At 39.8% G+C, this 26903-nt stretch overlaps 1 protein-coding gene across 4 annotated transcripts in view; it reads left to right on the top strand.

Annotated features, from left to right (window-relative positions):
* Positions 1-20019, top strand: part of Stxbp5 (syntaxin binding protein 5) — a 104262-nt gene extending 84243 nt beyond the window's left edge. For 3 of the 4 annotated variants that reach the window (XM_051206116.1, XM_051206115.1, XM_051206117.1), the window contains 7 exons: positions 4725-4775; positions 9632-9871; positions 10632-11001; positions 11423-11588; positions 13093-13204; positions 18127-18347; positions 19018-20019. In XM_051206116.1, coding sequence (XP_051062073.1) covers positions 4725-4775; positions 9632-9871; positions 10632-11001; positions 11423-11588; positions 13093-13204; positions 18127-18347; positions 19018-19059 — 1202 coding nt within the window. In that variant the 3' untranslated portion in view covers positions 19060-20019. The remainder of the gene's footprint in view (positions 1-4724; positions 4776-9631; positions 9872-10631; positions 11002-11422; positions 11589-13092; positions 13205-18126; positions 18348-19017) is intronic. The other variant, XM_051206118.1, reaches the window with a different exon arrangement.
* The last annotated feature ends 6884 nt before the right edge of the window (positions 20020-26903 follow it).

Genomic DNA, 26903 nt, shown 5'->3' with positions numbered 1-26903 from the left:
ATGTCTTGGATAGAGTTTATTTCTTCTGAAGTCTTTCTTTTGTCTTTTTGTAGGTCTTCTTAGGAAATATGTTGACTATATCCATATTTTCAAAGTTATGCTGGTATATGATCTTTCTAAATGTTTTTAACCAGAAACAGTTTCCTCCCCTGCAGTATCTGTATTATGTATTGGAAGATTTTTGTTGTGTCTTTCTTGCTATAACCATTTTGGTATAGAAATAAAGCTACCGTCTCAAGATTTTCCTTTTTTCAAGTGGAGTCAGCCCGGTATTCCATTGTGAAGGTTCTGTGGTTGAACTGTTGTACATTAGATATGTAATCTCTGTACCTCTCCTCATTAGTATCTATTTTATAATAATAATTAGCACAAAGTATGCTGTTGAGAAACTGAAATGACAGTGAACTGTCCAAGATTAGTGTTTTCTGTGGGACACTCCATTAAAAAAAATACCAGGACCTGAGTCTGGAGAGATAGCTCAGTGGCATTGAAGCGCAAGAACAATTATTGCTCTTGTAGAGGACACAAGTTCAGTTCCCAGCATCCACATCTGACTCCCCCTTCTCACCTCCCAAAGACACTAGGTACATGCAAGCCACGTACTCATACATGTAGAAATTACAAGTGTTCACCTTACAAATAAAAACCATTCAGGGTTGCTAGCATTCTTCATAACACTCACAGCCATGTCTTTAGGTGAAGTGAGAATTAGACTCACAGCTTGACATGGATGCCAGAACTGTTTTGGGTCACCGACTGAATTGCATTGTTCTTAAGTTTCATGTGTTGGAGAATAATTGTTACTGGTGCCAGAGATAGTCTGTGGTTTGATTAAGGGGGGGGGGGAGGTAGGGTGCCATTCATACTTTAGCATTATTTTGAAATTTGCTTGTTTGAAATACATTTTTTCATACTATATTTGGTCATGTTTTCCCTTCCCCTAAGAATGGAAAATAAATCTTTTTCCTTGCTTATCATTGCCTTGACAATACAGCAGAGGTGGATGACACAAGAACATGTTTTTAACATAATTATCTATATGTTATTCGTAGTGTTGCACCTGCGCTTAGTAATCTCAGGAGCTGTTATTTCTGTGTTTCACAGATGAAGGGACTGAGTGTGAGTTATCTGTTCCACAGCCAAATGATAAAAGCAGAACATGTAGCCCAGAGGTCCAATTCCATTGTTGGAATTACACACACACACACACACACAAATACACACACATATCTCACATAGTATAAATATATCATGCAATTCATAAATAGATAATCTGGCTATGGACCTATTCTGCTACACAGTAATCTGGGGATAAATGGCTCACAATCAGATTCTATGTGTGATAATTTATAAAGTTTTTTATAATAAAGTTCATTTAAAAAAGTTAAAATACTTTTATTGAAGAGAAAAAGCACATTCTATCTGGATACCAAATCTTGACTACCGCTTTAGTACCCATTGCTTAAGCTTAATATATCGTCCCTAGAGGTCTGTCTCAAAGACAAGACTCAAGAAAGTGAACAAGAGCAAAGTGGAATGTACTGGGCCCTGATGATTATTCTGTTTCATACTAACAGTAGATTTCTAGTTGGATCCCATATTCTGGCCTAGTCTCCAGGTCCATTTTAGTTTCTGAGTGTCAAGAAAGATTTCCTAATTGCTTGAATGCGTGAAGCTTGGAGGGTAGGGGGAATGATGTTAGAGATTAAAGAATAAAGATTCAAAATTAAGGCAACCTGTAAGTACTGTGGCGAAACAAATAGAAATGCAACTCTCTGTGTTGCCTAGTAGATAGTATTTTTCTATGACATTTGTTAAAATGGGGGAGATTATACCTCAGGGAGCCCTCATCTCCCCAATCCTAAGAACATGGATATTCAGCCTATGACTCATTTCTCAGTAAACCCAGAAGTGAGTGCAGTGCGTTGATCATGTGTAGTTTCCATCAATTCTTTTCATACAATGCCTGATGGCTCTAACACAGCTTAAAATCTGCGCTCTATGCTTTTATTCTACAGTATTAACTTACTACAGCTTCAGTATTTGTTTTCATCCTTGAAATTTCCAAGAAAGACATTCAGAGAAGCTAAATGCTGTGTCTCACTGTGTGTTGTTCCCAGTCTTAGTCTGCAGTACTGTATCCAAAGTCTCCCTGGGTACTGCTCACCTCGGGACTGGCTGAGTTGAAGGACATTGGGTTGTAAGGTTCTGCAGTTAAAAAGGGCTTAGGAACAAAACAATTAGTAGCAGTACATAATTAAAGTGTTTTGAAAATATAACAAAACAGTGAAGTAATCTTCCTAGTCACAGTATGTGTGCTCTTATCTTCTCAGTATTAAGAAACTATTGGAATTGGGTCAGCTGAAGAATTCCTAGAGAAATATTTAACTATACTCGGTATTGTATATAACAAAGATATCATATTTGCTAGATAAAATTTTATTTTATGGGAGGGATTTGTTTAAATTTTCAAAGATATTTGAAGTTATATAAATTTGTTTCTAGTGGAAATCCTAAAGAAAAGCAAAAGCATTTAAAGAAACTTAAATTGTGTTGTAAACAGAACTTTTAGTAGGATCACACATCTGATTACTGAAAGGAATGGTAAAACATTTATAATTAATAAAATGTTCATTTCATATCATTTACTTCAAGAGGGATAAATTTGTTACTTACAACAATTATTTGGGATATGTTACTTCTCTATATGTATTTACATATTGAATTTTGGATTTGAAATAAACTAAAAGATTGAGCTAAGCATAGTCATGCATAACTTTAATCCCAGCACTCAAGAGGCAGAGGCAGACACATCTGAGTTTGAGGCCGGCCTGGTCTATAGAGTAACTTCCAGGACAGCCAGAGAAATCCTGCCTCAAAACAAACAAACAAAAGCAAACAAACAAAAAAGTTTTGTGATTCATGACATTCTATACATTTGTCTTAAAGATCCCTCACCTCTTTTTCGAGGAATATTACCAGATTTAGGAAAAGGACGCACTAGGCTATCTACAAATGCAGTAACGAATGATTGACGTGCACACTCACATTTGAGAAGTGTCTTAGTGGTGCACAATAACTTACCAAGCAGAGTAGTGGGGTCACAGAGGTGACATAAGAGTCTTTTAAAAATGATTTTGGGGGCACATCCCCCATGGAGGGATACTCCCTTAACCTAGAAACAGGAGAGAAGGCCTAGTCCCTACTCCAAATGACTTGACAGATGTAGATGACCCCTCCTGGAGGGCATCACCCTACATGTGGAGTGGGGGGGGGTGGAAGGGAAGGGTGGTCGGGGGCCATGAGAGGGTGAGAGGGAGGGAGACAGACGGAATTGGGATCAATATATAAAATGAAAATAAAAAATAAATCAATATAAAAAATGATTTTGAGCTATTTCAAGCTTCTTGTGTTACTTATCAACCTGTCCATATTGGACCTACGATATCTGGTGGAAACTTCTGTGGATTCTTTGAAAGCGTTGACTTGATATCGCATTTAGAAGACAGTTTGGGAGACATAATAGCGTCTAACTCTAAGGATGTTGTACATCAAATATAGTAGCACCCAGGTATGTGAGGTCAACAGCTATGGTTGTATCCAGCTGTTTTAATCGTGTATTGCCTTTTATCTCTTGTCTCAGATTGAATAAGCTGGTGAAGATGACACGGCTGATGGATAAATCAGCCAGTTGTTCTGTTAGAATTCTCTAATTAGCTTAGTCAAACTAAGAAGTAACAAGATGACTTCTCCCCTCCCGCAAACCCTTGCCAGTCTACCTGATTGATGCCTATTTCTAACACTGGGTTTGTCGTTTTTTTAGATGACTGGATTTCTCTTTGTTTACATGGCGCCCTTATGGACTAGCAGGGTCTGTGTTTTAAATATCTCCTAACCGTCCAGACTTTAACCAAGTATATGCATTTGTGTATTAACCTTTGTTGTTCAAACTTTCACATTGGGAGCACTACTCTGTGCCGCATGCAATACCACTAACACAATAGATGTAGCAAACTGACTCCTAACTTTGAGCCACTTCCCAAACTAAGGCAATAACTGATTTTGAGGATGGAAAGTGAATTCCATAAGGTTTATGGATGAACTTTCCGTTTTTCTATTAAATAAAAAGACCTGTACTGACATTGACATTGTATATAAATACCATGATTTTAGACTAAGCATGACTTTGTGTTTTTCTCACAATAGAAATGGGAAGTATTAATTTACATCGAATAATGTAAAATATGTTTATTGCATAAATAAGTACTTTGATTTGTTTAGAGATATAGGCATGCCTTACATTCTAAGATGTAACTTAAAATGAGGAGGACAGCAACCACAGACTTAGGAGCTAGGAAGATGTTCTGCCACACTCCATAGTTTACTCTTGTGACGGTTGTGTCTTCCACAACACAGTCCTTCTGAGGAATGACTTTTCTCCTGTAGCCCTGAGCAATAATTGATTTTACATTAAGAGTTTAAAATGCTGACTTGAAGTAAGAACTTCAAGCACACAAAGATATTACATCAAGTAAGTACACACTTGTTAAAAATTTGGAAGTAAGATTTATTTTCCAGTCCTGATATTATTATAAGTGTATTTTAATTGTCGCAGAATATAGACTGAATAATAAAGCTATTCACTTCTATCTTGAAAATCAGTTGCTGTGACACATATCAGCCAAATATTTCTTAGAATTTTAAAAATATATTTTATTTTTCAGCAAAGATGTCAAGGAAATTAAGCTTGCCAACTGACCTAAAGCCCGATTTAGGTAAGTAGAGTAAACATCCAAAGTAATTGAACATTATAATAGGAAAGTGGAGGTCAAAGAATTACAAACTCTTTTCTGAAAGTCAGTGTTACAATGACAAGATGCTCCAAGATTTAACATCTTTTGAAATAGTGTCTAGGATGCACACTCGGGCAAAACAAAATATGTATTTCCTTGCCACTCTTGCTTTTTTTCTAAGCAAAATTTTCTCAATTGCAGGTTAAGTTTTACTAAAACTGTTTATATCCCATCCATTCAAAAAAACATTTTAAACTCTACAAACTTGATTTTATATTAGTTTAATATTTCTGAAATAGATAACTAGTTTTTTATATTGAACAAATTTCTTATTAAGCATTGTCCTTGTTGACTTTGATAATAATTTAGGCATACTCTCTTATAGTGTTTTTTATGTAGCTCATTCATTATGAAAGTAATGGAAGATATCCACACATTTTACTTCAGTCTGTCTCATAACAGCTACCAGTATTTCACACAGATAAATAGGATACTAACTTTAGCATATTTCTCTGCCATTTCCCTCACCTGTGATATACTTCGAGAAAGCATGTGGTAATTAGTAAAGGCTTAGTATGTTCATAGCTATCGTCAGTAGAAAGTTCTGACTATAGGAAATCCAGTAGAATTCTACAGTACCGCTCTTACAGGGCAATGAAATTAACCATAGAAACAAGCTAGCTCCTGTTTCCAGAAGAGCAACAGCTGCCTTTATTATAAAAATGAAAATCTGAGTGCCATGTCCGTGTAGGGGGGTGGAGGGGAGGAAGGGAGAGGGGGGCAGAGGGAAGGTACTGTAATTGAAGAAAAGCAGCGGGTGAGAGGAAGACACCGTGCGACAGGGTTCATGCAGAGGGGTTTTTTATTAAGGGACATGGAAGACCTGCCTCCAGGGACAGGAGCAGCAGGAGAAAGCAAAGAGGGACAAAGAGAGAGGAGAAAGAGGTAGGGGAACAGACGGAGAGAGGGAAAGAGAGAGAAGGATGGGAGTGGGCAGGAAACAGGGAATGTGCACAGGCGGTGCTCTTAGTGGCTGCAGCTGAAGGTGTATCCTGTCAGAACCCCACAGGCAGGCCAGGACAGATGCCTGAATACTAATGGGGGAGGGGAGAATTATCAAAAAATAAGTTTAATTAAAAACTGTCATAATTTGAACCCAAGAATTTCGTAGACTTACATTGTACATGTTTGCTCTAGAGGAGGAATCAGGATTTTCATGACAAATTTGAAGAAGCTCATGGTTTTAGTGCCATAAAAATATTGCAGTTAAACTGGCTGTGAGTCTTTCCGCATCTTTAAAAGTCTCACATGCTCACATGCTCAAATGCTCGTTTAAAAGTACTTTTAAAGCTTGTAATATGTGCGAATATATACACATATATGCATTGCAATTAACTATTTTTGAAAACATATACTATAGGTCAAATTATACAAGCGGTTTAGTCAGCGTGTGCCCACCCTGCTTTTATAGGCCTCTTTAATTACTAGTAAAAAAAAAAAAAAAAAAAAAAAGGTGGTAGTATTTTCAAGGTGATTTTATAGATTCAATAAAAAATGGTTTTTTATATATATAAAATCATACCTAGGTAGTATACTGTTTAACCATTGCATTGCTTCAATTCTAGCATTTTCATTTATGTATTTATGTTCTTCATGTTAGAATTGTTAAACATTGTCCAATGGGGCACATCTGTTATCCTAGCTTTTAAAAATTGACGTAAAGTAATCAAAAGTTTAAAACAAATTTACTCTACATACCGAGGCAGTGTCTCAAACAATCAAATGAGTTAACTGTTCTACTTTGTGTAGCTAGCTCACTTTAAAAAAAAAAAAAAAAAATCAAGCCACAGAGACCCATACCAACTGACTTAATAGGGAGAGAGGGAGCTGTAGTTCATCGGGGTAGAGCTTAGTTGTTTTTGTATCTTTTTTTCTGATGCTGATGTAGCCTGAGGTGTCTCTTTGGTGATGAAATGTTTGTATTTAATAAGTCATATAATAAAACTGCTATATAGTGTAATATTTTGAAGTTATACAGTCTATTAAATTAACACACCGTGTACTCAGCTTTTGCATTTAACATTCACGTTATTGTTAATTGCCTATAATTTTTAACAAAGGCAACATTTTCCACGGCCACATGTTAGTTTACAGTAATGTGTATTACCAACTTTTCTTGTATCGCTACTTTCCATTATTATCACTAGGGCACAACTAAATTTTTCTGCCAGCTAGGTATACTGTTTAAGTAACAAAATAGATTATCATTGGAAAATACATTAACTTTTAATTTTGAAAAGTAACTTTGGAGAGTTGAAAGAATTAAATTCTGTGGTCAGCCATTTTTATAAACTCACCAAGAAATGTGGCATTCTTGATTATGGAAAGTTGTTTTATTTGCAGGAAGGACTTGAGTTATTTTCTGTTGCTGTAACAAAAATATCCAATCCTTTAATAAGGAGTGTATTTATTCATAATTCACACTTTAAAAACTTGTCTGGCACCATCAGCTGCTGTATCACATAATGTGTGACATCACAGTGGGAAAGTATGTCGGGGGACAGGTCACACAGTAGCAAGGCTGGCGGTGAGGCAGAGCAGGGACCAGGCTTGCTCTTTGTACTCCAGTCCTAGCTAGACCAGGGTCCCTCAAGAATTGCATACGTGCCCTCTGTGGGTGATGCCAACCTCCCACTGGACCCTGCTCTTAGAGGCTGTGTGAAGTCAGCATTGCCTTTCCGAGGACAAGGCTTCCAGCACAGTCGTCTCTGGGTGACAATCACATCTTCACATCATAGCAGTCACCTTTTCTACCATGTTCTCATCTGTCATACAAGTACAGACTTAGAAGAAAAGAAGGATGTGTTTAGAAACTACGGTTAGGTGTGGCCCTGACTGTTGAAATTACTAGAAAGTTTAGAGGCTAGCTATCACCAAAATGACATCATATAAAATTCCTGGAGAAATGTTTTCAATTTGCAAACCTAAATTTGTTTGCAGGAAACTTGTGAGCGTATAAGGATTGAGTTGCACCTTTTCATATTACTAAAATATACCTTAGGATGCTTTACTGTGTTTTTTATTAATGACATTTAAGAGAAAACATTGAAAGCCATGATTTCAGAAGTGAAGTGTTTCTAGGAATTTTAATAATATGCCTAATGGCACCGTTGAGCAAAGTAGCTTAAACTGTTGATTATAGATCCATCTCTTGTGAGTGTTTATTGGAGAAACTTTACAAGTGAAACCCTGTGTGCAGAGCATGAAAACGATAGAACCCTTGTACTACATCCATCTTAGAGCAGACAATCAGAGGGTCAGAAAGTACTGTGGCCACAGCTGTTCTGGCACAACAGTGGAAGAGAACAACGCTCAACAGCTTAGATGCAAAGGGCAGAGGACCTTCTCTGTTCCTTAGGGGTCCTGAGGAACTGGCCGAGATGGCCAGTGTTGCTTGGTACAAGAGATTGGATGCAGGGACTGGAAGATCACAGAAGTTAAATGCATGTTTGGAAACAATAAGGAATCTCCGTTTAGATTCCATGGCCAACTGAAGAAGTTTAGCATGAGAGACACAGCCAGGAAGTTACACTGAGATTTGTTGAGAGGGTCTGGACAGTCACAGAGAGACTGCATGATTAAGTAGACAAGTAGAAGCTATGGAGGGAGTTTTTCATCGAAGTAATTGAATTATAATTGTGCTATATAAAAGTGAGTTATATTAACAGTGAGAAACTAAAGGGGGATTCAATCTAGATGAAAACCTGAGTTTAAAATAATGGAACTAGATTGGTGGCAGAAAAACAGAAAAGGAAACAATATTGCCATTGAACTTGACATCCCAGCTCATGTGCAGGTCAGTTGAAGGCAGGGAAGCAGGACTGTGGCCTGTTGGTTAAGGTGACCCAAATGTCATCAATGTCAGTAGAATTTAATGCTTTGTTAATGATAGGATTTCTCTGGGGACAAAGCAGAGAGTGTGTCTAGACAATGCATTTCCTGGAGAAACGATGCCAGGGCTTGAGATGGAGTTGGAATTAGTGGATGGAGATGGGGTTAGTGGACGAAAAAACAATTAGTATATTTTAAAATAGAAATACCAGGTGCTGGTGATACCTCAGCAGACAAGCGCCCTGGAGGCTCTTCCAGAGAACGGGGGTTCAATCCCAGCACCCACACAGCAGCTCACAGCTGTCTATAACTCTAGTTCCAGCCACCTTGTTACCCTCACACGTGCAGGTAAACCCCAATGCACAGAGAATTAAATTAAAATGCAGCAGCTATATTGTTAGAGAAAGAAGCCTGGCATTAAGAGTGAGCCTCATACCAGTCACACATTTTGAAGCCGTGTTTCTTAGACGAATACTGTTCCTTTTGGAGGGAAATTTCCCATTGGTCTTTATGGTGTTCATGTAAACAGGCTGAGACAGGAGTGGTCTACTGTTCAAGCACCTGCAGATGCAGTTCTTACATGTAGAGACTTGAAATGATCTTTACATTTTTGGTTTTATCTAGTCATAAATTATAATGCCAAGGAGGTGATGGCTCTGTGAGAGCAGTGGCTGGAGACAACAGAGGTCACGCTTCCAGTGTTTTCTTTGGGAAGTACCCTGCTCACTTGTGAAAACTATTTATTTGCATTTTACATTTAAGCCAAGAGGAAAATGTATTAACATAAACGTAAATTGTTTTTCTTTGCACCTAAAAGGACATCAAAAGCTTCATATGCCATAGGTTTTGTTTTGGGGCAAATTTAACTTGACCAGATCTGTAAAGACAACAAAAGACAAGCGTGGCATGTCATAACTAAAGCAGTCCCCCATCTTTAATCATTCCAGATGTGAAAGATAATTCCTTCAGCAGATCGAGGAGTTCAAGCGTAACCAGCATTGACAAGGAGTCCCGCGAGGCTATCTCTGCTCTTCATTTCTGTGAAACTTTTACTCGGAAGGCAGACACCTCCCCGTCCCCATGTCTGTGGGTGGGGACCACACTGGGGACAGTGTTCGTCATCACACTGAACCTCCCCCCGGGGCCAGAGCAAAGACTCCTTCAGCCAGTGATTGTGTCTCCAAGTGGTGCGTATGCCTTGGTGCTACATGAGGATGTCTGCCAGGTGTGGAACATGCTGGGGCTTAATTAGCATTTCCCAATCTAAGCATTGTGAAGGCAAACGGCATCAGTGGCAGTTTTGTGTTTTAAGAAATAAATGTTCTAGGGCTATGGAGAAGGCTCAGCAAGTAAGATCGTTTGCCAGGCAGGTTCAGTTCCCCAGAGCTCACATGACCAGCTCAGAGCAGGTGGTACACATCTGTAAATCCAGCAGTCTCATGTCATGTGAGAGGTTAGACCAATTGGCCCAGAGCTCTCAGGCCAGCCAGCTTGGATTGCACAGTACAGAGCAGAGGAGGTCTTGCCTCCAAAGCAAGGGAGAGGAGAGACCCAGTTTCCCAAGTTGCCATCTCGATTCCACAGGTGCCTGCATCCACAAGTTCCTCTTAAAAATTTTAAAGTAAAATTAAAATTTCTAGTTCTATATTTAAAGAAAAGATCGTATCATTCATTTATTAATGAGCAGGTCAGATGTGTATTGCAGCATTCATTATTTAGTTGTGAAGTATTAACTATTGACGTCTGTGTCTGGAGCATGTAATGACATGTTTTTGCAGACTCAAATGACATGGCTTGAGTTTTGGGTTTCATCGGTGACGTGATGCAGTTGTATTCTGAGTGCAGTGTGCATCCAACGTATTTGTGTGTATTTAGTGTCAGAGTTAGGGAGAGCGTCTTTACCCCGAATTTAAAAATGGAAGTGTATACTAAACTTCTACGTTCTAGGTACTATATTGAGGTTAAAAGGTGCAATCTTGAGAATGGCATTTCTGGATGCCACGGGCTGCTTAATGCCACCTGCGTCCGAACCCTGGAAAGAGCCCAACGTTCCCGAAGAAAGAGACGAAAAGGAGCAACTGAAAAAGCGGCGCCCTGTCTCAGTCTCCCCCTCCTCTTCTCAGGAAATTAGTGAAACCCAGTATGCAGTGATTTGTTCTGAAAAGCAAGCTAAGGTCATCTCACTGCCAACCCAGAACTGTGCGTACAAGCAGAACATTACTGAGACGTCCTTCGTGCTTCGCGGAGATATCGTAGCACTGAGCAGCAGTGTCTGCCTCGCCTGCTTCTGTGCCAATGGCCATATCATGACCTTCAGGTAAGAACGCGGCCGTTTCGAAGCGCATGCAGCGCCCCCACTCTGACCACAGTGTGAGATTCAGCTGGAGAAAAATACCGAGTTGTTCATATCTCTTACGCATTGAAAATTCGTTTTCATTCAGGGAATAGTAAACAAGGATACAACCGTATTTTCTCTCCCTCGGCTGTATAAACTAAATGATTTAACAGCCTCAGCCATTTCTCTCTCTCTCTCTCTCTCTCTCTCTCTCTCTCTCTCTCTCTCTCTCTCTCTCTCTCTCTCTCTCTTCTCTCTTCTCTCTCTTTATGAGTTTTCTAGGCTAGCATTCAGGGTACTGGTTTTTACCATTGTGTCTTCATACATAGTGTCATTGTACATTGTACCCACCCTATAAATAACCCGCTGCCCATTACTAACAAATTATTTACTTTCCCTCAAGTTTGCCAAGCTTAAGACCTCTGTTGGACGTCTACTACTTGCCCCTTACCAACATGCGGATAGCCAGGACCTTTTGCTTCGCCAACAATGGACAAGCGTTATACCTGGTATCACCTACAGAGATCCAGAGACTCACCTACAGTCAAGAGACATGTGAAAATCTTCAAGTGAGCCACACAGTATTCGAACTTCTGTAGAGCTTAAAGATTCTCTGAGGGCCCTCATACTGACTGCGTTCACCTTTCTTCCGGAGTGCCCATCTGAGCCGATGTGGGAAAACTCAGAACCTTTTGGCTCGGTTTATGTTTGGTCATTTGATCACATTATTTCATTGTACTGGGAGGCATAGGGTAGTTTTCATATAGACATATAATGTACTTGGGGCATGCCCCCCACACCCTTCTGCCTTTCCTTTCCTCTGCCTGCCCCCTAATTTTATAGATCAATATAAAATCTGGAACCTACAAATGAGAAAAAAAGACATGTAATGTTTGTCTAAGACCTACTTAATTTGTTTAGTACAACTATCGCAATAGATCCCCGAGCTACATTTTGGCCCCCCCAAACTGTAAAGCTTCTAAAAGGACATGAGAGAGCTTCTCTGTCACCTTGAGTTAGGCAGTGGCTTCCTAGCTGTAGCCCAAATTCATGTTTCTGTTATAAAAACACAAATTGATAACTTCAAAGTATAAACTTCTGATCTCCTACAGAGAGCCATGTAAGAAAGGCAAGCCATAACTATATTAAAATGGTAGTAAAGCCTTTTTCCGATCAAACTTTGTGTTAGACGTCTATAATGGTTGCCTTCCTTCCCATGAGCATCCCTTTATCTCCTTGTCTCCATGTTCCCACCAAGACCACTGGGTCTGTAGTGACTGGATATACAGAGGGTAGACGCCACGTCTTAGTGACAATGCGTGGGACATTTTCTCTAGCATCATGTTGACCGTATGTGTCATTGTTGAGCTGTGCTCCTAGTCACTCCCTGGTGGTAGCCATTGCCTCTCGCTAAACTTGCTCTTACCTTTTCTTCTGTGGGAAGAATGCTGACAGTAAGTTCAGGCAAGACTGGTGGTGTAAAAGCCCCTCTAACCTCTTCCTGTGGGCGTCCGAAACCCACGTGTCAGAATGACACTTGTGCAAATTACATGTTTATGAGAAAGGAAACTGACCTGTCTAAATGACCATTTGTCTGTTTCCACCTAAGATGCTAATTCTGAAACTGACCATGGCTATTGTTAAACCTGCTGGTAGAGAATGTTCTTTCATTAGAAGATAACCTGGTTATCAATCAGAGTATCAGTTCAGCTCAAATTAGGTTTAAATATTATCTTGAAAATCACATACTGGCCGAGCATGAGCTCAGAAAAAGATCTTGTGTTCCAGGCAAGCCTGGAATATACACCAAGACCGTCTCAGACACAATTTAGTGTCTTCATCCTCTAGGCAGGCATGCTCTCTTGGCTCTAATGCTAAAGGTAGATTGGTCTTAATAACTCCAGTCTTGGAGAGTAAGTCAGTGTGTTTCTGACCACTTGGAATTTTCTCATGAGTTGTTGGTGAATCTCAAGGGAATTGTTACCACATCACGTCATTTTACAGAGGTGACCTTGTTAATTCAGTTCCTGTTTTCTTGGAGCTTTAACAGTATCACCCTTTTTGATTTTGAAGGAGATGCTGGGTGAGCTCTTCACTCCTGTAGAAACTCCAGAAGCGCCTAACAGGGGGTTCTTTAAAGGCCTGTTTGGTGGCGGTGCCCAGTCTCTGGATAGAGAAGAACTCTGTAAGTTGGCTCATTTCATCTGTTTTATTTTCCTCTCAGACAAAAAAAAAAACATTCAATCCATGTAAATGTGTTGTTACATGTATAAATTAGGCTTACTTTGTCACAGTAATCTACCCATGGCCTAACAAAAGGCATAAGATACTTTGTTGTTCTGTTCTCAACTAGGAAAATATTTTTCTCAGAGAACAAAAATCAGCCAAACTTCAAATGGCTGAGGAAAGCAAAAAGTGTTTACAGCTTTAAATTGGTAATTTAGAAAACACGTTCTTTTTTAATATGAAATGTGATCTTTATTGTCTTATCTTATGACTGCCATTAATTGATGACTGTTGTACAGTGCTGTCACTTTTATAAAATACCAGAGAGAGATCAACATAAAGGGGGAAAGTTGGTTTTATTTGTTGGGGTGCTTTTCTGGGTCCTGGGAGTTGAACCTTGGGCTTTTTACACGCTGGACACGCCCTCTCCCACTCAAAGCTGTGGCCCAGCAGGATTCTCCCTGATTTACAGTTCCACCCTCCAGCTGGGTGAGGGAAAAAGTCTGCTGGGTCTGTTGGGAGAGAGTGTGTTACTCCATAGCAGCTGGGAAGTAGAGAGTGAGGAATGACCAGAGCCCTGCTCTCCTTGTCAAGAGCAAAATACTCTGTAACTAAAGATTTTCAAGTAACAGGTTTAGCGGACTTGCTGCATAAGTCAGTATACAAAAACTGAAAATGAAATCTTTATCAGTATTATGTATATTAGCTTTCTGTCACTGCTGTTACTCCACACATCTATGGACCTGAAACAATGCAGCTTATTAGGCTTGTGGCTTCAGTCTTGTGTGTTAGAAATAAGCAGAGTTTATCTTGGTACCACCAGCACTCTGTTCTTCACTGGGGGCTATGGGTAAGAATGTGTTTCCTGGTCTTGTTTGACTTCTGAAGGTTATCTCCATTCCGTGTCTCCTGATCTTTTTTGTCAGGCAAGGAAGGCAATGTCACATCTCTCTGTTTTTCTGAATCTATATATCTCCCTGCATGATAAAAACACTTTGCTCTTAAAGAGCCTTGTGACTTGATTGCACTCACCTAGATGATGCAAGATAACCAGCCAAGGTCAAGGTCCTTAGCTTAATCGCTTGTGAAGCCCCCTTTCTAACATAGGATACTATATCCCTGCCTTCCAGACTGAAGTGTAGCCATCTTGAGGATGGGGGCATTTTTTTCTATCTCTCAATGGTTATTCATTTTTAGAAAAATTTAGTTGAGTGTTAATTTTGGGAGAAAGGGGCTTGCCTACCACATACAAGGTGAATGGATGAATGGATACGGATACATGGATATGAGGGACTTTTCCTGGAAAGATGCACATGCACATATCTGTTCACCCTGGAAAGGGAACCCACCACAGACCAAAGTAATTGTTGTACTAATGTCCAATTTGGTGAATCAGTGAGTTTGTATTGGGGGTTCCTAGTAAATAGACCTACCAAAGAGGGTTTCTTACAGGAGTAAGGGTGACTCCAAAGCAGCTTCAATACAGAGCATTCCAACTCAGGTGAGAGCTAAAAGCTCTTTGCACAGCTTGCAGACAGCTAGACAGTCCAGGAGTCTGTCTGCAGCGTGACTGACCATGCCCCTCTACAGCAAATGTTCATTCCCGTAAAGCTGGAGTCCAGGCTTGGGTACTCCAAGTCTCTGCTTCCCTGGACATGAAGTGTGTTTACCTCCCCAGTCTCATGTGCATCTCCCCTCTCCGGCCAGCAGCATGCTACAGTTCAAGGAAACCGCTCAACATCAGCGTGTTTGTGTGCACGCCTGAACATATGTACCCACGTACTTAATGACATTCTAATCTAAGTCCTTCCCCCACGATGTGGAGGACAGTAAATTTAGGGGATGGCTTTTGCCACGTCTTTTCAGATTGTCCCAGAGGCACAAACCAGGCTAATTGCACAAGGAGAGGAAGCCAAGAGTGGAGTGAAAGTAGAAAGCTCCAAACTGGCTGCATTTGCAGATGCCATGACTTTGATTATAGGAGATCCTAAGGCAACCAACCAAAAGCAAATAAAGCTGATAGGCAAGATGGCAAGGTCAACGGACCTGTGATCAGTGTCTAAAAGTTACCTCTTTTCTAGATGGTGGCAGTGAATAACACCAAAGGGAAATTTAGGAAGTAATCCCTTTTATTTCAGGGACATGGAAGGAAGGAAGGAAGGAAGGAAGGAAGGAAGGAAGGAAGGAAGGAAGGAAGGAAGGAAAAATCATTAGATCTCGATGTGGTCTTGGTGTTGGCGTAGCATAGAGTTCCTGAGGGGTATGTAGAAGAGTACATTATGTTGTTAGCTCTTCCTTGGAGGTCTGGTGTAGTTCTACATTATAACTAAACTGACATTCTCACTAAAACTTGAGAATATTATTTTTAAAAATTAATAAGTAAAAAGAACAGCATCTCATGTTCTTGGATCTAAAGACTTTATTCATCCTGATTAGGTATCAGTGCTGCTCCTCAAACTGATCTAAATAATCCATACCAGAATCCAAACTGGATTTTTGCACAAATAGTAAATGGCTTGCTTTTAAGATTTCCGTGGAACTAACCAATAGGCCAAGCTCCTTGAGTACAATCGCAGTGAGGGAGGAGTGAAAATATGAACAAAGGAGTCAAGACCACAGTGGGGAAACCACAGAATCAGATGACCCAAGCTAGTGAGAGGTCACTGACTCGGGTCTAGCAAAGGGGGGAGACTGCATAAGACCAAACTAGACTCCCTTAATATAGGTGACAGTGGTGTGACTGGGACAGTGTATGAGGCCACTGGCAGTGGGTCCAAGATCTAACTCTAATGCACTAACGGACTTACTGGAGCCCAATCTATATGGAGAGATACCCTGCCCAGCCTAGACACAGGGGTATGGGGTGGAGAGGCGCCTTGATCCTGCCTCAACTAGATGATGGGACAGACTTAGTAGACTTCTTAGGGTAGCCTTCCTAGTGGAGGGAATGGGAGGAGAAGAGGGAGGGGGAACTGGGATTGGGCTGCAAAAATTTATTACAAAGCTATAGTCTGTAAGATCTGGATTATTGGTATGAACGTAAGCAATAGCATACAGCTGAGAGTTCAAAAACAAACCTGTAGCATTTGTAGTCAATTGATTTTCTGCAAGGATGCCAAGAAAATCCAGTGATGAAACCTTTCCACAAATGGTGTTGACGCAACTTGATATTCACGTGGATAAAAACCAGCAACATGAAAAGAATCAAGGACTTCTATATGAGTGTTAAAGTACAAAACTCTCGGAAGTGAAGTAAATCATTGTTACCTCAGTCAGTGGTTTCCAGACACTTCACCTAAGTTAAAAAAAAAAAAAAACAGAGAATAAATGAGGGAAGTTGTAGATCATCTGTGTGAAAACTGTGTGTTTCAGAAAATGACGAGAAGATTGCAATCCCAAAAATAGCACAAACTGCATACATATAATATCTGATATGATAAAGTCTGCTTTATGGACTTGATGAATCCTACTATCTGCAATACACAAAGAACTCATGGTTCAGAAATAGAAGAATAAATAGCCCGATTTTGAATGAGCAGAAGGTTTGGATTTCTTTTGAAATATTCTTCATCAGTAAGCATCGAAAGATGCCCGACATGATCTGTCATTCAGGACACAGTGTGTATGAGAAGCCACTGTGAAGTGCCATGTCGAGTTCACTGGGGCAGCTGCAGTCAGTCGTATGCACATTGCAGTAGAGAAGCTGCAGCTCATATCGCTGGTGATGGTGAAAATACTGCATGCCCTTGAGAAAGTCCCCTAGACCTCAGGGAGTTCAGCATGGCGTTACCAAGTGTCCCAGCCAACCCATCCCTGGCCACATGTGTGCCAAGGGAACTGAAAAGCAGATGTTTACAGAAACAGTTCCACAAATGTCCAAGCAAGCATTACTTATAATAAGCCATAACTGTGGAAACTACCCCTTGGTTAATGACATCATAAAGCAAAATGTGGTGTGCCCCTAAAATGACACACTATTGAGCCATAAGAGGAAAGGGCACTGATGTGTGTTGCTACACAGACAAATGAGACCTTAGCATCAATCAAAGCATTCGGCCATGAAAGTCTACTGGCTGGGTGGGTCCGTTATCCATGAGCAGCAACAGGCCGTGTGGATATGTTTATATGGAGTATTTACCGTGGACAGATACTTAGAGATAGAGGAGTAGTGACCACAAGTAAGACAGGAAGAGTAGAAAGCGATGGTCACAGACCGTGGGGTTCTTTGTGAGTAATGAAGACATGTTCCAGGAGTGGGCAGTATGTGTGTGTGTGAGGGGAAATTCAAGGATGTATGACTGGGGTCTAATCTCAGGGACCTAAGACTTGCTGTGACCTGGGTGTTAGAGGCAAACATGCCATTTAAAGAAAAAGTGTGATGTTATGTATCTGAAAAGCATCCATGGAGACAAAGAAAGCATGTCTACAAATCTGGGCTACCAAAATGGAAATCGTGTTTTTATAAGTAAGTGTGGAATAAGAACAGTAAATCAAATGTTAAAATTAAAACAAACCTTTATGCTTAACATTAAAAGCTTAAAATTCACAAGCTATAATGTTAACAACTCCAAAAGCAATTTTAATTACAAAATCGGCATCAGTGTACCTACTTCCTTCTACATTAGCCAGCAAGCCCTGATTTCCTCTAATTTGAGCTTCATAAACTAGGCCAAAGTAGGATGTTTATAGTGGTACATTGCGGTTTTGCATATTTGGAAAAGCATCTAGAAATAATTTAAAGCAACACAATAAAGGTATGCTATGAAGTTAAAAATTAATACTCCAATTGTATTGCCATACGATCCAAACGTTGCATCTTAATGCCGCCATGTGGTGGGGTTTTTTCCACTTATCTTTTTCTCCACCATTGAACCCTTACAGTTGGGGAGTCGTCTTCAGGACGGGCCTCAAGGAGCCTTGCACAGCACATCCCAGGCCCTGGTGGGATTGAAGGGGTGAAGGGGGCCGCGTCTGGAGTCGTGGGAGAACTAGCCCGAGCCAGGTTGGCCCTTGATGAAAGAGGGCAGAAGCTTGGCGACTTGGAAGAGAGAACTACAGCCATGCTATCTAGCGCAGACTCCTTTTCGAAACACGCTCATGAGGTATGCCTGACATGCGGACAGTCCCACACAGAGCTAGGTAAACCCAATATGGGAATGACTGCATAGCGTACGTGTCTGTCGTCACCTCTACAAGCATGTATTTTGTAAAATTGCAAGTTCTGAGTTTTACCACAAGAGGGAACCATTTGTTTATGACCGCCCCTGAAATGTCTGCATTTTGAAGGGACGTGCCTACCTTTAGGACCTTTGTAAGCAATGCAGGTTTGCAGCTGTTTGGCAGTGAAGCCATTAAAAGATGCCAACTTCCTTAACTCACCTAAGAAAAAACTCACTTGCCTCCTGGATTCTTCCAGGTAGATCTAAATAACTAAAACCAGTCAGCTTGTTGAGTCTCTGTGTGTTGTAGACTAATGCTTATGGAGAGATAGTGGTACAGCTTTCCTAGTAGATTCATTGACCTCGGAAACAGATGTTGTAAAGTGTAGGGATCTCTAAAGGATGCTCACACACCTGTCTTTTGTTGACTGATAGAGGGCTTATGAAGACTTAATTTGTGGGCTGCAGAGATGGCTCAGCCAGTAAGAATGCTTAGTGTTCTTACAGAGGCCCTGTGTTTGGTTCCCAGAACCCACATGGTAGCTCACAGCCATCTGTGGCTGGCTTTTTGAAAGCATATTTTTCTTGATTTTTTTTTTCTTTCCTCTTTTAGATGATGCTGAAATACAAAGATAAAAAGTGGTACCAGTTCTGACAACCAGACAACTCCAATAAGAGCTACTTCAGCCGGGAGGAGAAGGAAATTTCCTTGTTGTCGTCGTTGGGGAAGAGAACACAGAAGGGAAGCACACTCCTGAAAAGTGTCTTCCCCAATGCAGCCAGGCACTGTTTTACCTCAGTCACACGGCTTTACCTGAGAACACACACACACACACACACATGCAAACTGGAGCATATGGTGTGTGCTGGCTGTGCGCTCACATTTGGAGTACTTAGCGGGGTCGTGCTGACAGAAGAAAACCACGAAGCGAGGTGGAGAAGTCCCCGTGGGCTATTCCTTGGATCATTCCCGTATTAAACTTTCATATGCCAAAAGATTCTGCCGTTGTATCTGCCATCAGTGTTTGATCCGATGTGGGGAGAGGCAATAAATCAGAAGTTGTAAGTCTGAAATGGTCATATTTGTGTCGGGACTCAATGGTGAACAGCTGTCTGGACTTGCTCTCTCCCAGGCAGACTGGTCATCAGTATCCGTAGTGAAAAAGCAACAAACTGTCCCTTTTTCGTTAGATCGTGCTGAATGGTGGGTTTTAAGTAATCAGAGCATACACACAGCTGTGTATGGAGTCCTCTTCAATCCTCGTTACTATATATTTGTGTTCAGTTCCTATTTTTTCAGAAGCAAAACAAGGTGATACATCACTTTTCGTGGAAAAGTGTAGCGCATGACTGAATTGCTCATCTTCCGAGAGTCTCCTTGTAGTGGCCATGCGGTGTGGAAAGTAAGAAACCCTCCATTGTGGTGAGGAGAATTCTTCAATGTCTTTTGTCCCTGTTCACATTAATTCAGCTGAAGGTAGATTTGACCTAAAGAGTTACTGGTTAAATTTGTAGAAAAGTTGAAATTGGCTAAGTTTTTTAATTTTGCTTGACTTTTTATAAAATGTTTAACCCAATGTACCCTTGCATTATTTAATTAAAATTGCTAAAACAACCACGTTTCATCATTTCAGTAAAATTCTCAGCTCCCCTTTAAAATGCCCTTTACTTGCTAACAATTTCAGTGTCCTCAGATGACAACGAGCTGGTTAAATCTTAGCGCACATGCTGCCGCCCGGGAGACCGCAAGCATCTTTGTCAGTAACCATCCAAGAGTCTAGTCTAATGACCTGCAAAATGTGTCCTGTAGAAACACATTACAAATCTGTACAAACCCTTCCAAGATACTTAGGGCAAAGAGGGAAGGAGAGTATGTTCTCATGCCTAACTGAACGTTTTCCGTGATCGAGAGATGCTTTAAATGGCAGATGCTGATGTTTAGTTCCTGCAATAGCATTGCAGCCCGGAAAGGAAGCAGGGTCCACTACAGTTGGAGGCGGTAATTGTTAAAGCTACAAAGAAGACATGGGGTAGGAGCATGAAATTTATATGCTGTCTTCTATGAAAGTCTCTACTGAGTCCTTTGTCCTTAATACTCCGGGCACACATTGCTAGGAAGCCTGCTTGTTTTCTATCCCGCGTGATGTGTGAAGTTCTCTGTAGGACATCTTCGGTTCCCCACCCTGTCGCTCACCTGTTTCTCTTTCATTAATAAATCTTTTGTTTACATTTTATAATGTGCACTACTGGATATAAACGTTTACATCAAAGTTTATTTTAAATAGCATCGAGTAAGGGTTAAAGATATGTGGTGAACTGATTGAGACGAAAATGTTTTATGACTACAATCATTTTTAGAAGTTTCTCAATCCGTAGAAAGTGAGTAACATTTCCCTTTTGTGTCTGTGCTCTGAACGCCCAGCAGTTCGCAAATGGCTTAATTTGTATTACATATTGTCCACTAAACCCATGTCCAGTGATACCTCATAGGAAGAATTGTGTCCTTTTTAAAAGGTATAGTTTTATGGATATCAGTGGTTGAGAATTTTAAAAGGTTGAAATACTGAAGCACCCTGACCCTCTGCTTGAGTCTGTGTGGAGCTGTTAATTTGCTGTATTATTTGTGTATCACATTCCTTTCTGTAGTCATTTTAATTGATGTAAATACAATGAATTAAAGTTGTAACTATTTACTAACAGAGAAGTAGATGTGTTTACCAGACCTGGCTTTTATAAGAACATCCTATTGCATTATTTTAAATCGTTGGCTTCTTTTTGTTTTTTTTTAATTAACCTACATATTGTGCACAACAAACTAAGAGACTAGGATTAGAAAGTACAAAGTATTTTTGAATAGAGAAAATGATCTTCCCAAGCTTTGCTTGATTCTGTAAATAAAATAGTCTTCAGTACTGAAGCTGCAGCCTGAGATGGCCTGCCTCCCCCAAAAGAGTAGTCACCAGCAAGCCAAAGTTTCAGGGACTCTAACAGCAACAACAAAAGGTCAAAATAAAAATTATCAGAAAATGAAAAGGTGTGTGTGTGTGTGTGTGTGTGTGTGTGAGATTCTGTGCGTATCCTGCAGATTCGTTCATAAGAATGAAGTAGTCACTTGTAACTTCTTGATGATTCTTCTGAGGTTAGCTCAGCAGATTTGGGAGTGTGTGAAACAAGCCTGAAAGTGTACATACATTTAGGATAAAGGGATGCTGGATGACCGCTAAGGAAAGGGGATTTGCTCCAAGTTCACCCTGAGTCCTGTATTTGACTCCTCTGTGCTTTGCTCAAGGCATTTCGCATGTGACATTAGTGAAGCTATCTCCAAAGGTATATATATATATATATTTTGTGGCAAAGATTGATTTTAACTTGGGGGATTTTGTTTATTTGTTTCTGCAAAATAAAGAGCACTGGACTTTAAACTTGAATTTTTCTGCACTTTTTTTAGGCAATGATTCTTTTTTTATTGTCATTTAGTCTGCATTTTCAGTTTAAACCAAGTGGATATGTGTGTATGAAACATACCAAAATCATGAATATGCTGCTATCTGCACCTGAAACCAGTTTTAAACCCTTTAGTAGTGTTTTATATAGCTCTTAAAGATTAAAAACAAGTGAAATTATTCGCTGTACATGTCAGTGTTCTTGGCCTTTGTTGCGACATTTCTAGGTTGTTTATAATCAATCGCGCAGTAACACGTTATATTTATACACTGCTAGAGAATATACTTTTAGTTTTAGATGACTTTTTATAAATTATATTCTTTAATTTAAAAATGGTGAACTTGTTAAGTCAAAGTACTTAAAGAGTATGTATATTATCCATACAAAAAGTTATGTTTTACGCTTATAGTAAGAAATACTGATATCTCATATGGAGATACAATTACATTTTAAGAAGCCATGCATCACGGAAAAGTCTCCGCATGTGTCAAGATACAATTATATAGGTTTTTTTTTTTTTTAAGCCCTCTACTGAATACTTTCAAATATTGATTTTATTTTGACAGGAGATGTCCACAACAATAATTTCTAGAACTTTCTCTGTAGCTTCAGCTTGCTGTTGGATGCCTATCTTAGCTATTATTTTAAATATATATATATACATATATTGAAAATGGTTTCCAGATATTTTCTTCTATCTTTTTTAAAAATAAATTTCCAAAAACAGGAACAGAGTTTACGTATTTTTGTCAATGAAGGTTTTTTATTTTGTAGTTTATAAAATATGTTCCTTATCAGTTTGATACTTAAAATCCCTAGGCTTTTAAATCTCCACTTACTTTGAAAAGAATACTCCTGTGTAGCCGGTGTCTCTTCTGGTTGCCTGTCTTGTCTTTCCTTTCGGCATTTGTTCTGGGTTGAGACTGATGCCAAGGTGTGCTTCTGATTTGGAAATGTTTTAAGTCTGCTGGGGTTTGTCAGCTGCCTGCTCGGTCTCGGGTCTCCTTACAGAGTGCTGTGGGCATCATCGCTGTCTGCCTCAGCTGTGGAGGCTCTCAAGAGGGGGAAATTGGAGCTGAGCTTTTCTGAGGAAGCAAATGATGTTAGTAACTTCCCTTCAATCATGGGCCTGATGTCACCGGCCGAGTTCATTCATGAATTAGGTGCCAGCTACAGAGTTGCTTTGGGATGTTTGTTCCTCAGAGGAAGCCGGGATGTACTTCTACCAATATTTTTCAGCAAGACACATAGTTTAAAGTAATTTTCTTGTCTATAATATGTAAATAAATAGTGTCAACTCATCTGTTGTAGGTCATTTGACTCAAGCATTTAAAGCGGGTGAGGTTAATTGCTATGGAATTCTTTTATGTGATTTTGGATTTTGATGTTTTAAGGGTTTTTTTAAATATCATCATTTGTATTTTGTGTAAACTTTGCTTCAGTTAAAGACAATGCAATGAGTTTCAAACAAACTTAACACATCAATGGGAAGTAATGCAAAAATGAAAAACAGTGACTTTATTATTATTATTTTTGTAAATAGTAATGCAATACTTTAGGTAAGACCTCTGCTCAACATGATAGCTAGAATTGGGGGTGGGGTGCTTTCTACTTACACCATTGGTTCATTGTAAATGTGTTTTCAAAAAATTATTTAAAAAAGGGACAGATTTAGTTTCCTGGCATTGTCCACACTGAGGATGCGCATGTTTGGTCCAGATCGCTCTCTGTGTGTAAGCTCCATGTGTGCTATTCAGCTGATACAGTCTCTCTCTATGTTCCTCAGTCTCTTAGAAAATTACGGGAATATGCTTTCCAAACAGTTTATTTTTAATTGTCTGTATATTGTTTCTTTTTTTAAATAGCACTATTACAAACACTACAAATGTCTTGAAACTTTGTAGTTATTTTGCATTCCTGTAACTTAACAGAAAAAAAAAGCCTGTCATCACAGGAAAAAGGTTCAAAATTAAGTAATGAATTATTTTTTTGTAAATAAATACCATTATGCTGATATTCTAAGAATGTATTACAAATTAATGTTTCTGGAAAATGTTCATATATATGTATATGAATGTCTGCTGAAGGGCTCTGATTGGGCAAAATAAAATACTCAAGTCTCTCCTCAAACAAAAGAAAACCCCTTTCTCTGGAAATTTATTTTAATATTTTTCCGAATTGTGGAATCAACAGATTAGTTGAAGAAAATAGATTGTCCCATTTCCAAAGATGTGCTTATAGGTAACTGAGACCACAGACACTGAAGGAGGTAGGTAGGGTTCTTGGTGAAAGGCACCTGGCCAGCCACGTGGTAAGTGGGTGGGGTGGAATGGAGGCAAGAGCTAGATGTACATGCACTCCCAGAACCCAGGAGTCCTATTCCAACCTTGGTTCTGAGTCAGCGGATCCCAGCAGGGGCTGAGCTGATGTAGCTGACAAACTCCAACTTTATTGGTCTGTGGAACATCTTTCAAGTAGTGAAGTTAGAGACTGTTGCCATAGTTACCATTATCAGTGTGTAACTACTTGTACCAAAAAGAAAGGAAGGAAGGAAGGAAGGAAGGAAGGAAGGAAGGAAGGAAGGAAGGAAGAAAGAAAGAAAGAAAGAAAGAAAGAAAGAAAGAAAGAAAGAAAGAAAGAAAGGAAAAGAAAAGAAAAGAAAAGAAACAACTACAACGGAACATCCAATTAATAGAAATAGGAAATTCTTGTGTCTGGTGAAGATGTCTGCCTCTTACTGTGATGCACACCTGTTCCACATGGGGGCAGTCACATCCTAAGCAAGAAGTCCTTCAGTCCACAATGGAGAATCCACAAGCCTTGCCGAGGTCGGCTTTTGTGGTAATCTTTTTATCTGAAAGCTTATGTAATACATCATTTTATGTTATAAAGCAGCTGTGCACATCATTTCGTTTTGCTCTGATTGAAGATCAAATGTTTTAGTTCTTTCATATGCAAGTAAAAGCTTGAAAAAAAAAAAAGATTTCCTCCTATCTCTGTCCATTCCTTCTTAGGGTAACTATTTGAGTGTGTCCTGTGTAATTGTCTGCGTCATTCAGTGCTTTGATAGGAATATATACTCATTATTCTGACTGTTCCTAAAAGTGTATAGGAAGAGTCTATTTTTTCCCCATTAATTTAAAGATAATGCTGTCTGCATTTTCTGTTTGTAGTTTCTGTACCAAAAGTAGTTGTCATGGGTGCCCTACTAAAAGCTATTAGCACTCATGCTATTTAGGTAAAGGCATCTTTTAAAACCAAAAGACCGCTCTGAGTTATTTTCAAACTTTATTTTCTGTATTTATGCTAATGCTTTTAAAAGGCAAGATTAAAGCAGAGAAATGCATTTTATAAATAAAAACAAAGCTTCAGACAGAATAAAATATTTGTTACCAAAGAAGTGTGGAGACATCACATAACATGTAGCTGGAGTTGTGAATTAATATTGTGTACATCCTCCTCGGCTGTCTGTGTGGGCATCCCAATTCCGTCTTCCATGTCAGTCCATCCCTGACTGCCATGCCTCTCACCCTAACTCACAAATGCTCTACCATTCATTGAATTTACCCTAAGAAAATTCTGCTTTGCCCATTAAGTAGAAAAGGCTATAAAATCCCTTTTTTGGGTACTTACTCTTAAATATTAGGTAAATTTGTAAATAACTTTTATGAACATAATGTGCTCCCTACTGCTTGCAACATTCAGACACTCAAATGTCCACGCCGATAAGCCAGTTAAACATGGAGGAACTATGATGAGACAGAGTGACAAGAAGTGGAGACAGGCAGGGAGGGTAGAAAGCCCTGTGCCAGAGCCTCACTAGGATCCAGCCAGGTCGTGCCTGACTGTTCAAAATCCAAGATTCCAAGAAACCCTGACATCAAATATTAAATTACAAGAGTACACTCCTAGAGCTGCAATCCCCATGATCCTTTAATCAGAAAATGATTGTAAAGGTCATCCAGTTAATCCATCTAAGCATCAGAATTTTGTGGAAACGCAACTTACAAATGCAAACGGCTGGACCACAAACCATCTCTCCTGCCCCTCATCAGAGTTTCAGTACAGTATGCATGGGTAAAAGGAGGCAAGCTTGATGACTTGGATTCTCCATAAGTTCTGAGGTGGCTTGGTATACTGGTCCAGATCACACTGAGGGCCCTGACCTAGAGCCATGCTATGGAAGCAATTTCTTCTGTCACAGTTGTGGGATATTTTGATTTCATTCTGACAAGTTTCCTTTGAATCTGAGGGCAGAGCTAGCCACTAACTGATCATAATTAACCACAGAGGTTTTGGAGGTCTGAGGATAGATAGGAAGACAGAAGGTAGTAAGGCGGGGCTTAGGAAGATCTCAGGCCTTTCGGATGAAGGAACAAACGACACAGGAGGTCACTGGTCACTTCTTTGTTGCTTCTCTGATCATTTAGGTTCTTAACCCATATCTGATGCCTGACTTTATTGATAACGAATAATTAGAGAGGGCTGGAGAGATGGGCTCAGGAGTTAGGAGCACTGGCTGCTCTTCAGAGGACCCGGGGTTTGATATCCAGCACTCACGTGGCAGCTCACAACTGTCCTTAACTCCAGTCCCAAGAGATCTGACACCTTCCCCCCAATGCACCTAAAATAAAGTTAAATAACTTTTAAAAAGGAATAATTAGATAAATATATCAACAGTTAATCAGTATAACATCTGAACCAAGACAACTGCTATATGAAAGTGGTTGTTGCATGTGGTGATGATATCTTGCTTGTTCAAATAAAGCCTGTCTGAGGGTCAGAATGGAGCTTGCCCCCGGCTAACCATAGAGGTCTGGAGGTCTATACAGACAGACAGGAAATGAGGTAGCTGGGGAGAAACAGGATATAAGCAGGGAGAAACAGGAACTCGCTCTCTTCTCTGCTGAGACGATATGGAGGTGAGCTGTGGCAGTGGCTAGCTCCTTTTCTCTGTTCTCTCAGGCAGGCTTTATTTGTACAAGCAAGATATCACAGCAGCACACCTCAACATATGTGCAAATACTTAAAGTCCTAACAAATTGCCAAAGTACT

This window comes from Phodopus roborovskii, unplaced genomic scaffold (genome assembly GCF_943737965.1).
Source record: "Phodopus roborovskii unplaced genomic scaffold, PHOROB, whole genome shotgun sequence".
In the NCBI taxonomy this organism is placed as follows: Eukaryota; Metazoa; Chordata; class Mammalia; order Rodentia; family Cricetidae; genus Phodopus; species Phodopus roborovskii.
Note: the sequence above shows the minus strand (reverse complement) of the source record. Positions and strands in the feature narration are given on the sequence as shown.